Genomic DNA, 13,504 nt, shown 5'->3' with positions numbered 1-13,504 from the left:
AATTAATTGTTGTACTCATTTGTAAAAATTCATTCATCTATCTGGAATAGCTCTCATGTTAATTTAAGGATTTTGAAAAACAAAAGTACAATAAATCATTTTTCGTTTCCGGATATTGCTAAAAGTTGAAGCAGAACTTCACATTTTATATAATACTTACGTATAAAATTTCATTAACCTATCTGTAACGGTACTCAATTTATCGTGTTGACACACACATACATACACACATAGACATACTGACAAAATTGCAAAGAGCAGTTTTTCCGATTCGATTTCGCATAAAACGCCGAAATTTTGATAATGCTGGATTTATAATTTTAGCCCGATTAAATCAGTCCCCTATACTCCGTTTATGATGTATTGGTGCCGACTGAGATGTAAACCGATTAAAACTGTTAAAATATCATGTGATTTTTGACCGCTTTATTTTGATTGGGAAACACATTTCAAAACAAAACCTGTGATTAGCTTAATCTGAATCACAATCATAATAATTATGATGCGGTTTCTTTAGATCTATTCACGTGCGTTGAGATTTCCCTATGTTGATTTTCTAAATTGACGAGCTGTAACATGTGGATATAGTTTGCCACTGTATTGCAGGCGTAAAAGGCAGTACCACTTGTACCTCTACTACTTGTACCTTGACCACTTGTACCTGTACCACTTGTACCTGTACCACTTGTACATGTACCTGTACCACTTGTACCTGTACCACTTGTACCTGTACCAACTGTACCTGTACATATAACACCGTTTGCCTAAGGGATGTTTTATAATGTGTAATACTTTTTACATTTTATTCATTGGACAAGTTATATACCATTTAAAAAATTATTTAAGCTGGAATCAACGATTGCCGGTAAGGTATTATATTTTACGAGCCGACCCGCGGCGTATCATACGCCGCTATTTAGTTGTTTTATTTTCTACTTTTCAGTAATTCCTAATTTGTGAATTCGAAAGTACCACTGCTGTCACTGAAAATATTTGCTTTAAAACACTATCAGTAAGTCGTTAAGGACGATACCCCCCTCATTTCACCCAACCCCTAACCCCCCCCCCTCCCCCCCCCCCGTGAAAGCAGCCTCCTCTTAGCTACCTCTCCTAAGTTTAAAATCGTTTCAAACAAAATTATGTGCCCCTAATAGCCGTCACTAAACCCGGCTCTACGGTTGTAAACATTTAGCGTGAACCACAGCTCACCTGACTTCCTAGAGAGGAAGAGAGGGGACTGCAAGGCGCGCTTACAGATTGTTTTCTAACGTCTCCAAGAAGAGAATTATATATATAGATAATGGGACAAGGTGGTGAAGGGGAGAGACGATAAACATCCTTAGTTATCTCAATTTCTTCACAATGATTCATGCAAAACACAAAACCAAATTTAGATTTGTCAGTTAATTTTCTATTTGCGATACACACACATTTCTTTGTACAGCTTTAATACATTTTGTTACACTGCCACGCAAACAAAACAAAATTCCGGATAATAGTCTGTTCGCTTTAATCAACTAGCAACATACTGTAGGCTACTTTTGATTTCGGGAAAAAAATTCAATATGTGTTATTCAAAGTCTCCTACAATGTCACTGAAAATATTAGAAACATAGTTTAATAATAAATATAAGGAATAAAACTTACTAAAATTATCTGAATGAAATATTTTCTTTTATAAAAGAATGTAAAATTCCTGAATTTTAAAAATTGTGAATAGTCAGTTTTTAATTAATTTTAATTTAATAAACATATACTGCATACAATTATATAATATTTATCAAAATCATATTTTATTGTATAGAATTGTAATAACCTTTCAGTTAAAGTCTAAAATTAGCAAATTCTTTATCGATATAAATATACCTGTTTTGTGTATATCGTCATATTCCCAACAATTGTGCCTTCATTGTTTTCTGTAGCCACACACACATACATGTAGCCATCATACATGTCTTCTGTTTGAAACTTCAGTGTTGACGAATGACGGTACTGGACACAGGTTGTCCCAGAACTGACCAGCACAGGTTCAACAACTGACACAGCGTTTTGTACAGGATATGGTGTAAAGCTACTAAAGTTACTTAATCTGCTGCCAAACTTCCAACTAAAGGTCACGTTTTTTGGTCCCTGCAATAAAACATTTAAATAAGGAAAGAACAAAATAAGAGAACGCCGTGGTCGTATCGGTTAATTTCTTGGTTGCTGAACCAAAAAGTCTCGAGTTCAAACCTCGGGCAAATGATGTTCGATAGCTGGGGACAGCAATTCATCAAGAGATAACTCCAAAATCAAACAACTTATGACGTGTAATTTTTTCTTGGCTGGACAAAGTCTATGGAAACAAATCCAAAATAACCGATGTAACTCTTAGTCAATACAAGTTGACACGTAATAAATAAATGTGTTGGAGGTAAACCTTTTCAACACTAGATATAAAAACGAAGAAAAAGAGCAACAAAACAAGCTATACATCGTTGGCTTAATTCCCTCAGCTAAATCAGGTCTGTAGATTTAGTGGTATGAAATAATTAAACGCCCTTTTTTTCGGTACATTTTACAAATTTTAAAATTTTACAATTTATTTTGTAATTAATTAAGATTATAGAAATTTTAAACAGTTCAATAGTAATTACATATATAGAAATCATGTTTGTATTTTTTAAGAAATTTCGACCAAGCTATCTAACCTTCCCATATACCCTCTCTGTTTTATCAAAGACTGTTTTACTGTCAGTATGTACTTCATTATAGCTGTTTATTTTATTTACTTTGGCAGTTTATAGTTTTATTTTTCTTCTCCTTTGCAGGCGGCCGTCCCCCCTCTCTCCCTTAGCCACGCCACGATTTTCCCTTGTTAAATTTTAGATCTCCAATGTTTATTAGGACCGCCACCATTAATTTAGTCGTGAAAACAATGGTAATACTTACAGTGGCATTACACAGCAAAGTAACATTAGACCCTGCAGGATTGACCGACTCGTATGGACCCCGTCCCTTGGCATTCTGGGGAACTAAAGTCAGGGACACGGGAACTACTTGGGCTGTTTGAATTTAAAGATTTTGAGAAACAATAAAATAATATTAATTTATCATTGCGAAAATAAATAAATTAACATTAATTATTGTTATTTTTAAAGCAAATTTGTTGATATTATGGTAAAAATTAACACGAATTTACAACAATAGTTTTAAAAAAACTTTCAAAAATATAAACTTTCAAATACACAAAAATGTTTTTTAAGATCTGCCTTTTTAAACACAAAAATTAAATCATGAATTTGAACTTGTAATAGTAGTGTGTATGATGCAATAGTGTCAGTAAATTTACAACTTTCTATTTTAACGATTTAAATAAACTCTGAAGATCTGTTAAATGCTAAATTCTAGGAATGAAACTGACTGGGAATGACAGACTTACATACAATAGTGAGATTCTGGTAGCTAATGAAATATAATCTGCTTTCAAATGAAACATTACAAACAAACAATCCAGCATCAGCACATTTTGCGTCATTAACAATTATTTCAATTTTCATTGTGTTTCTGTTGTTTGGAGATTCGGATGTTTCTGACAAACTTCCAACAAAACTAAAACTCCAGTTTCTCTCAGGTAGAGAATATGGTGTAAACTAAAGAAAAAAAACACCTTTATTTAAAAAATAATCGCATGGATGGATAGGTTGATTGATTTATAGAAAGATGTGAGTATGAATAGATAATTGATAGAAAAACGAATACAGCGATGAAGTGAGAAAGAGAGAAGAGAGGCAGGTAAAGAGGTTGCAGTGGTAGACGAATTGACGTATGAAGAGATGGATGGATATATTTTAGTAGACTATTGTGTATTGCTTAAGTCTCCATCAGCAATACAACCTTTGAAAAACTTTAGTATATAATGATTATTAAAAATACTTAGGCTAAATTGCCTTACGTACTTAGCTTTTGAGAAACTTGAACCCAATATGTTTTTTCACAATTGTAAGTTCAAGGTTCAAATGTATTAGGCTAACAAACACACATGTATTTAATGTGATGCGATACTAAATGGATACACACAGCGAGATAAAGATTAATATTTCAACAAAATTGTGGATGGATAGGTTGATTGATTTATAGAAAGATGTAGCGACCTCTCCATGCACCCAGAGGGGTGTAGGACAAAAGGCCGACATCCAAAAGGCCGACAAGACAAAAGGCCGATATGACATAAGGCCGATATGGACAAAAGGCCGACAGCCAAAAGGCCGATATGACATAAGGCCGACAGGACATAATGCCATTTGTACGGATCCCGCCCGAGCGAACTTTTAATCTGGCGCCCCCATATATATATATATATATATATATATATATATATATATATATATATATATATATATATATATATATATATATATATATATATATGTATATATGTGTGTGTGTGTGTGTGTGTGTGTGTGTTTGCGACAGTCCGGAAAATATTTAATAATTACGGTGTTTGACTTTAGTTCCCCGACGATTAAATTCCCATTAAGATGCGGTATCCTTTTAAAAATGATTAGTAAAATTAGAAAGAAGTAAGTCTCATCTGAGTTAAGAGGAAGGTTTTTTGCAGGCGCTTATTAGTTTAGGCCAGTTTTTTTTATGTTCAGTCTTTGTTATGATATCGTACACAGATGAATGATACGTTTGTTACAATAAAGTCATACAAGTGACAAAGATTAGTAAATTATCAGAAACATTTATTGTACACATTGGAATACGGCAAGGGTATTTCGTTGACTGGTTGATTCTATAATGAAACATGCTAGAAGAAACGAACTGGAATCCAACAGACACTACAACTCGAAGACTTGAATTTCGAACATGTACGCTGCCTTCTCGCAAATCGTCAACAACAATTGCAGAACGAATTGTGCTGGTTGAACAATCATCAATAAACGGTTTATTTAAAGTGGCACAGCCCGTGACGTTCTGATAAGAATCAGCAGTGATAAAATGCGTTTTAACATTCTAAGCCAATGTGGAATTGAAATGCATTGTCATAAAAATCATATCATTATCTATAGCTAAATGTAAAGTCTCTTGTACTGTATGGCTCGGAGCTAGCTGGTTACTGACGGTGGAGAATGAAAAAAGAGCAAAGAAATTGTGGTTGTTATATGAAAATTGCAGTTTTAGGACTTGTTATTAAACAAGTAATCAATAAATGATCAATGCGTTACAACATACTAATTTTTTTAGCTCTTCAAATTTCGACAAACGATATCGTCATTTCTTAACAAAAATGGCTAATGAAATTGTACACTACGCGTTTATACAATGGGTTTCTATTTTAAGTGCTACACGGTTTATCTACTCACCTTTACGGTGTAAATCATTTCCATTTACCTTGGCGAAAAAGCGCCTACGCCCACCTACATATTTTTTTTAATTTTACTGTTACACATTGCGTCATAATACAGTTGGCTTCTTTTCTAAGTGTTAAAAAAGTCATCTACTCACCATCCAGTACAAATCCTTGCAATTTTAGTTTGCGAAAAAGCACCCCAGCTCCCCCCCCCCCCCCCCCCCCCCGTACCATTTTGAAAAAAATTCTAGTAGAGTTGTTTTAACTTCACTACCTTTATTTACGGTTATTAAATCTTATAGTACACATTAATACGATTTGTTTAATTTATAAGCGGTTAAGGTTATCGGCTCACCATTCCAGTGTAAATACTTCCGATTTTAGTCGGCGAAAAAGCGCCCCTCCCCCTCCTCCCATCTAGGAAAACTGTTTCTTAAGGTTTTTTTTTTTTTTTTTGCTTTACAGTTACACAATCAAGTTAGAAAACAGTTAAATCAGTATGTAAAGGCTTGTAGCTGCTAAATTTCTTAACTTTAACTGTTAAAAAAATACATTTTAAACTGAGCTTTTAAATTTTTGTCTACCCATTTTGGCGCCCCCCCCCCCCCCCGGAGTTCGGCGCCCATCCCTAGCCACGCCTCTGTACAGCGTCGCTGGATTTAGATAGGGTTAGTAAACAAATTGGATTAATACTAATGCAATTCTACAGTTTCGGTATTGCAGTTTTATCCAACATTAAAAGAACACTTTTTGTGTAGTTCAACCTTAAAAAACTAAATGAAAATTAATACAACTAATATAACTGACCCCAACACAACTTAGATTTAGTCCTATATTGTTTTAATCTCTATTTATTCTGAATATGAATGTATTTTTCTGAAATTTATACGTACATTAATAAAAGATTTTATTTAGCAAAATATTCAGATTGAAAAATATTTTGTATTCACAAAACAGGTACTACCTAGACCGGCGTGTCTTCGCTTAGCGACGCTCGCCATAATAAACTTAATTTGGTGTAGCTTTGAATCATCGCGAAACGCAGTTGTAGATCACAATAATCATATTACAATACTTATAAACGCTAGTTTCCCTGCATAGTCCTTTTGGGTGAAAGTTTAATAACTACGATTCTCACTGCAGCGTATTATGCACTTTTCTAATTTATGGTTTGAGTTTGAATTGTGGTGTTTATGATGAAATATAATCCAACAGCAATTATTTTGTAACTGTTGTTGTTTTTTTTTCAAAAGTATTAAATAGCTGTGTTGACAGAAGCATTATAATTTTACAAATTTTACAATTAGCCTACATTTTTAAAAACACATCATTGTAAAGTTGTGATGTCTCGCTCCTTAACCCTTCCCCCGATCTAACCACACTTTCAAGCACAACCCGTGTCAAACTGCACCTTCCCTAATAGAGTGTGGACCTTTAGGAGCGACTTGTAAATTAAAATTAAAACCGGGAGTGATCTCCCCTAAACTTTCTCGAATAATCTTATATAACTTGAAATATAGACATGATTTTTAATTACTTAAACTCTTAAAAATAGAATAGAATCTCATAGAAAAAAGAATTGCGCACCAAGCGAACGCCAAAACAAAATGTGCATAATAGTGCGCAATATTATTAGTACTTTATAAATTTACATGCGTTTTTTGAGAAATCGAAAATAGCGTAAATTAGTACTTCCGGTCAACGGAAATAACTTAAAATTTGACAGAAGGTAGAGAATTAAATCGTTTGCTTACATGTGAAATTTCATTTATCTATCTGCAATAGTACTCAAGTTATAGGCTTTTGAAAAATTCAAAGTAGAAAAAGTACCACTTCCGGTTATCGGAAATCAATCAAAGTTGATCAGGATCTACGATTTCGATAAAATACTTATATATATATATGCTTTTTCATCAGCCTAGCTGTAACGGTACTCAAGTTATCGTGTTTACACAAAGACAGACAGACACACAGACACACAGACATACGGACAAGATTGCAAAATTAAGTTTTTCCGTATCAGTGAGGTGTAAAATGTCGAGATTTATAAAAATCTCGATTTCTTTTTTTCACGATTACAAGACTTTCTTAATACGAGAAAGTAAAAATTAAGGAAACTGCCCTTTCAATTTATTTAATAAACTAGGCCAGTATTTAAAATACATTTTTTTACCCCTTATCAATTCAATAAAAATTATATCACGGAAACAAACTAAAAGAATGTAATCTATATTTTTTCTTAAGTAATTTTTTTTAAAATTGTGAAATTATCTATCCTGACCAAGGGAAATAATGTGTTCAACTTTTGTCAGGTAAAACTATAATTTTTATGGCGTTAAATAAGTTAATCTTAATTCTATAATCTCTACTTACGCTATTAACCTAACATCTTAGAAATGATAAATATTGATTTTTGTATACATCAGTTCGTATTTAAAAAGACATTAAAAGTTAAAAATATAGCAGAATGGTGATGAAGGGCAGATTTCTGCTTTATGGGAATCTTCCACAAACATTTCCGCCCGTGTGTCATACAATCCCTTTAATTTTCATATAATGGACTTACTTTATATGGAGGAGCGTACGTCCTGTATCCTGCTAATAATACTGAATTATTCGACGCACCCCTCCATTTAATATTTAATACATGAAGAGTTGTAATATGTAATGGAACACCAGCACGTGAAGCGTCACAAGTCACATTGAATGATCCGCCTTCTTTAACCTCTTTAGGGTTGACAATCGTATCGCTCACGCTTCCAATGTAATAAAATATTAATTAAAAAATTAATAAGTATCTATTACTTTAAAAATGGACAATGCCGAAATAGACTGATTGATACATCTAAAGATTCGCAATATTATACAACAGTTAACTACTTAAGTTTTAGCGAATAACAATCTGATTATAGAACAATTGTCTAACGTATATTGTTAATATATATATATATATATATATATATATATATATATATATATATATATATATATTCAGTAATATAAACAATATTCTTACATGTAAGTTAATAAAATGACACGTGTTTGTTAAAGCTAATATTTAAAAAATCAATATGAACAAAATATCATGTCATAACTAATTGTTATGTGATGTATGTGATGAGCAAACCGAAACAAAATGTATTTTCTTATCCATTTGCACAATTAATCAAAACTTTACATGCACTCTAATGTAAGTAGGTTTAAAGTTTTAGTCATTGTAAGGTTGAAGTTTTTTAAAGTTTGAATTTTAGCAAAACTCTCTCTCTCTTCTGTCGTATTTCAACCACCCTAAAACTTTAGCCTAAATCTTAAATTAACTCCGTACTTAACCAGCTAAAGTGCAAGCACACAACTACTCAACGAAATATATTTTTAAACAAATGGCAAAATATATTAAAAGGCAAAAATGTAACACAAATACGTATGCAAGCTATACTTTACTTATTAATCATTGTAAAAGAGTAGCTAAGTCATTCAAAATAAATTTTCTAAGTTTGAAAAAGAAAAACCCGGACGAATAACTCGCTGAACTAAAAACCCTTTGACATAACACCCAACGGTAACAAATAAAATATGACGAAGGACATTATAAAAAAAATATCCCTGAATTTCAGCTGTTTGGAGCTTATTCAATGAAAAATCTACGATAAATAATTCATTCTACTTATAAAATTGAAACTGAGTTGGTCATTAGTTTACTTTGTAAAATATATTTTCTAAAGTGATTTTGCCTTGCGTTTCTACCTCAAAACGTCCATTAGGTTCTGAATATAAAAATCCTATGCTAGCCTTCTACTGAATTGGAGCCGGCGTGTCCCCTTAACTTATACATGTATTGTTAAAACATTTATCTCCCTCAGCTATTGTTTATTTTGATGTTTCTTAGAGAAATTAATATAAAATTTTGCCAATTAGCATTCTTTTAGTAATAAACCAATTAGCATGATATTTTGATTCCGGCGAATAATATTTAGGTAGAAAATAGAAAGTTCATTTAACTTTAAAAAATAAAATTAAAAATCTTAATCTGCGGGTTTATATACATACATACATACATACATACATACATATATATATATATATATATATATATATATATATATATATATATATATATATATATATATATATATATATATATATATATATATATAGTTAGTGGTTAATATCGAGGGTGTAGTGTTATATGTTGCTTTGTACCTGAGGCTTTGTTTAGTGGTTTATTTCGAGGGGTTTAAATGCAGTGATGTTTTTTTTTTACTTCGTCCCTGTTAGCACTGTAGTTATACATACCTTACAGTCTCTACAAATGACGCTGCAATTACAATAAAAACAACAGATTGTATATTTAAACAATAATGTTTTATACTTTTTTCGTTTACGTTCTGAAAGAAAGATAAATAATAAAAATATTGATATACCATTTTTTTTGTTACGTTTCAAGAGATTATCATGTATTATCACCCAAGACTAGTTTCTACATTGCCAGTAAAAGCAGATAATAAAGTATTATATCACTAACAATTTTAATTTAATTAATTCCATATTATAACTGCATTTTGTAAATCTAATTTAAAAAATAACAATATATTATATAAATAAAGTATTGGTTAATTATCATTGCAGTACCTTCTGATACATATATCGTCATGTTAGCAACAATTGTTTCTCTGTTGTTTTCTGTAGCCACACACACATACGTGTAACGATCGTACTTGTATTCTAATGTAAACCTCAGTGTCGACGAATGAAGGTACCTGGCACAGTTTGTCCCAGAATCGAATAAAACTGGTTCGCCTAATGTTACTGCGTTTTTGTCAGGATACGGTATAAGGCTACTAAAGTTACTTAACTTGCTGCCAAACCTCCATTGGATGTTTACATTGTTAGATCCCTGCAATTATACAGCACTGAGTACAAAGAACAAACATATTTCAAGAGTTAAATATAATTTTTAACAACTTTTATTTTTGCTCAGTGTACTTAAGAAATAAGATGTTAAATTGTGTAGTATGGGGATTAAATGAATTAAAGTTCTTTATCATCATAAGAGAAAGCATAAGCTATGAATTAACACACATTTCGCTTTAGTCACCCTGCTTAAAAAAAACACTCCATTGAAATTCGTTACGAATATTAATTTTATCGGGAAATTAAATCATATTACTATTATTGCTGATTAATTATGTGTTCATGCAATTTTTTCATTTATTTACGGAACTTACATTAACAAAACACGTTAAATTGACCTTTAATCCTTCAGTACCTTGCAATTTCAAATCTTGAGGGGGAAGCGTACCATCTGCTAGCATTTTTAGGAATGGGGCGCCTTTTTTGTAATCTAAAAATTAATTAAAACAAGAAAAACAGTGATGAATAACTAAACAAAATGACAGAAAAATTCATGCACCTATATTTTGTTCCGCGACTATGTTTCACTGTTGTGTGTATTAAACTCTTAGTTTATGAACTAACCGTTTGTGGTCGTTGTTTGTACTAAATTCCTTGTTAATTAGAAGTCGCCTATAAAAATAATTCTTTGTATATACTAAATTGTTCGGTTAACACAAATTTGTCTATCAAAGATATTTATCTATTATTGTTGTTGGATGTAGTGTATAAGTGATAAGCGATGAGTGTCGCTAGCATAGTCCAAGTTGACGAGGTGAGCCACATATTTCATTTTCTCAATTGATCGTTTTTTATGGTCTCTTATTACCAAATGTCTACTTTTACAGCGGGGCCTTGTTTTTACTTTCTCGTATATACGAAGTATAGAGAAAGTATTGTAATCGTGCAAAAAAAAATCGAGATTTTTACAAATCTCGACGTTTTACACCTCACTGATACGGAAAAACATAATTTTGCAATCTTGTCCGTATGTACGTGTGTGTGTGTGTCTGTCTGTCTGTCTGTGTGTAAACACGATTACTTGAGTACCGTTACAGCTAGGTTGATGAAATTTCATATATAAGTATTTTATCAAAATCGTAGATCCGTATCAACTTTTGAGCGATTTCCGACAACCGGAAGTGGTACTTTTTCTACTTTGAATTTTTCAAAAGGCTATAACTTGAGTACTATTTCAGATAGATAAATGAAATTTCAAATGTAAGTAAAAGATCTAATTCTCTACTCTACCTTCTATCAAATTTTGAGTAATTTCCGTTGACCTGAAGTACTAATTTACGCTATTTCCGATTTTTCAAAAAAACGCATGTAAATTTATAAAGAACAAATAATATTGCGCACTATTATGCGCTTTTTGCTTTGGCGTTCACTTGGTGCGCAATTCTTTTTTCTACTAGATTTTATTCTATTTTTAAAAGTTTAAGTAAACAAAAATCATGTCTATATTCCGAGTTGCCATCCCACGTAGTGTTATATTAGAATATTCGAGAAAGTTTGGGGGAGATCACTTCCGGTTTATTTATTTTTTAAATGTAAAATAAGCAGTTGCTGTATTAATTGGACATAGTGCTCCTTGCCGTATCAAACTCTTTAAAATGATCGTAGGCACAATAGTGTATACAGGGGAACTCCGGCAACGTCCCTTCGAAATAAGAATTTTTTTACGGAAATACTAAGGGGTGCCAATTGACCTGCTTGGACGCCCTGTTTTACCTTTTAAAGAAATGTAACTGCGACAAGAATTTAAACATTTAATTTCTCCCATTCTTTAACTGCACACAAAAATATACGAAAAAAAAAACAGTTTGATAAAGGAAAAACACCCTTATTTTTTATACTAAACGGGTTTAAATAGCTGAAAAAAAAATTAATAAATAAAAAAGGCGTTATGTAAATAAACCCTACTCAAATCCTTGTAATTCGATGCAAGCAAAATCATTACATGTCGTGTTTACTATTATTTTTCTAGAATCTATAGTGTGTGTGTGTGTGTTTGAGTGTTTTGTGTGCTTGTGTGTGTGCGTGCTTGTGTGCGTGTATGCGTTGTTCGTGCTTTCGTGCGTGCGTGTATGTGTGTGTTAACACGAATATTTGAGTAGCTTTTTAGTGAGACTGACTCGTTGTTGTACACCTTTTATTTATTGCCATGGGAAGGAATGTAACCAAAAACAAGGTTCTCTGCACAGTCATGTATATTTTCAGACTTGTTAATGTCAATTGCCCCAACTATTTAAACGCGTAAATCATGTGACAAAACATCAGCAACATAGTTATATTTAACTATAGTAACTTTATAACTCAATACTTTTTTAAAAGGCTTATTTAATAATTCAAAATTTTGCATGTAGTCCTACCTGGTTCGGTACGAACACGTGGAGATGAAATGAATGACACTGGAACAAGTTGAGCTGTTAAAAGATTTGAATCTACTGATTAAAACATTAAATACATAATATTAAGATTGTAACTATATATAAACGACAAATCGAATGACTAGAACGGACATTTGTGTATTATAACTCGCCTGTAATTGTAAGACTCTGATACCGACTCTCCATTAAAACATCATTATTTGAATTAAAGTATATCGCAGAACAAATATACAAGCCATCGTTTGGACAGGTAGTATCATTTACCGTCATGCTCATCATCATTGTGTTTCTGTTATTTAGTCTGTCAGTTGATTCATTGATCCGTCCAGAGAAATAAAACCTTATTTTTCCGGCAGGTGAAGTTTCTGGTAGAAACTAAAACGAATAATTTTATTTTAATATATATATGGATTATATGGCTTACTATGTGGCGGACAGCAAATAGACCCGTGGCATACATACATATATATATATATATAAAGCAAAGTGGTCAGGTACCCGATAGGGCACTTTCCGGCGCCGCAGGCGCGTCAAATTTGGCACGGTGACACCTTGGGACGATAGAACACGAGGGCCGGTGACGGTTGTCCGAAAAGTCCACGGAGAGGAGGGTCAAAACTGACCTCGACTGACCGGCGCCTTATATGGACTATATTACTAAAAAAAACTTTTGCCGAACGACCCCCCCCCTTGATATTTTGTGAGATGGTAGGAGATCGCCTACGAGTGTCAGAAAAAACTCGCCATGTCCGGGAAAAAATCTGGAAATGGGTCAAAACTGACCAGTTGTATTTCCCTATATAATCTATGTATTTTATGGGAAAAACAGAGGGTCATTTCAACGCGGATTTTAGGGTACTTAAACTCAGTATATCTTGCTAATTTT

The 13,504-nt window shown here is 32.5% G+C and overlaps 1 protein-coding gene across 1 annotated transcript; it reads right to left on the bottom strand.

The window, feature by feature from the left end:
- Positions 1 to 1,493: 1,493 nt before the first annotated feature.
- On the bottom strand, positions 1,494 to 10,672 carry LOC131936220 (uncharacterized). Its single transcript, XM_059293135.1, has 8 exons — positions 10,561 to 10,672; positions 9,965 to 10,229; positions 9,629 to 9,650; positions 7,902 to 8,091; positions 3,422 to 3,632; positions 2,932 to 3,044; positions 1,867 to 2,130; positions 1,494 to 1,595 (listed from the first exon to the last, which is right to left on the bottom strand). Exons 1-8 carry the CDS (start codon positions 10,645 to 10,647, stop codon positions 1,593 to 1,595), a joined length of 1,155 nt encoding a protein of 384 aa, XP_059149118.1. The 5' UTR covers positions 10,648 to 10,672; the 3' UTR covers positions 1,494 to 1,592.
- Positions 10,673 to 13,504: the final 2,832 nt, after the last annotated feature.

The sequence above is a fragment of the Physella acuta genome, unplaced genomic scaffold (genome assembly GCF_028476545.2).
Source record: "Physella acuta isolate Inbredline_101_S28 unplaced genomic scaffold, ASM2847654v3 ptg000171l, whole genome shotgun sequence".
NCBI classification, from domain to species: domain Eukaryota; kingdom Metazoa; phylum Mollusca; class Gastropoda; family Physidae; genus Physella; species Physella acuta.
The sequence above is the reverse complement of the archived record's forward strand: the minus strand, read 5'-3'. Positions and strand labels throughout refer to the sequence as shown.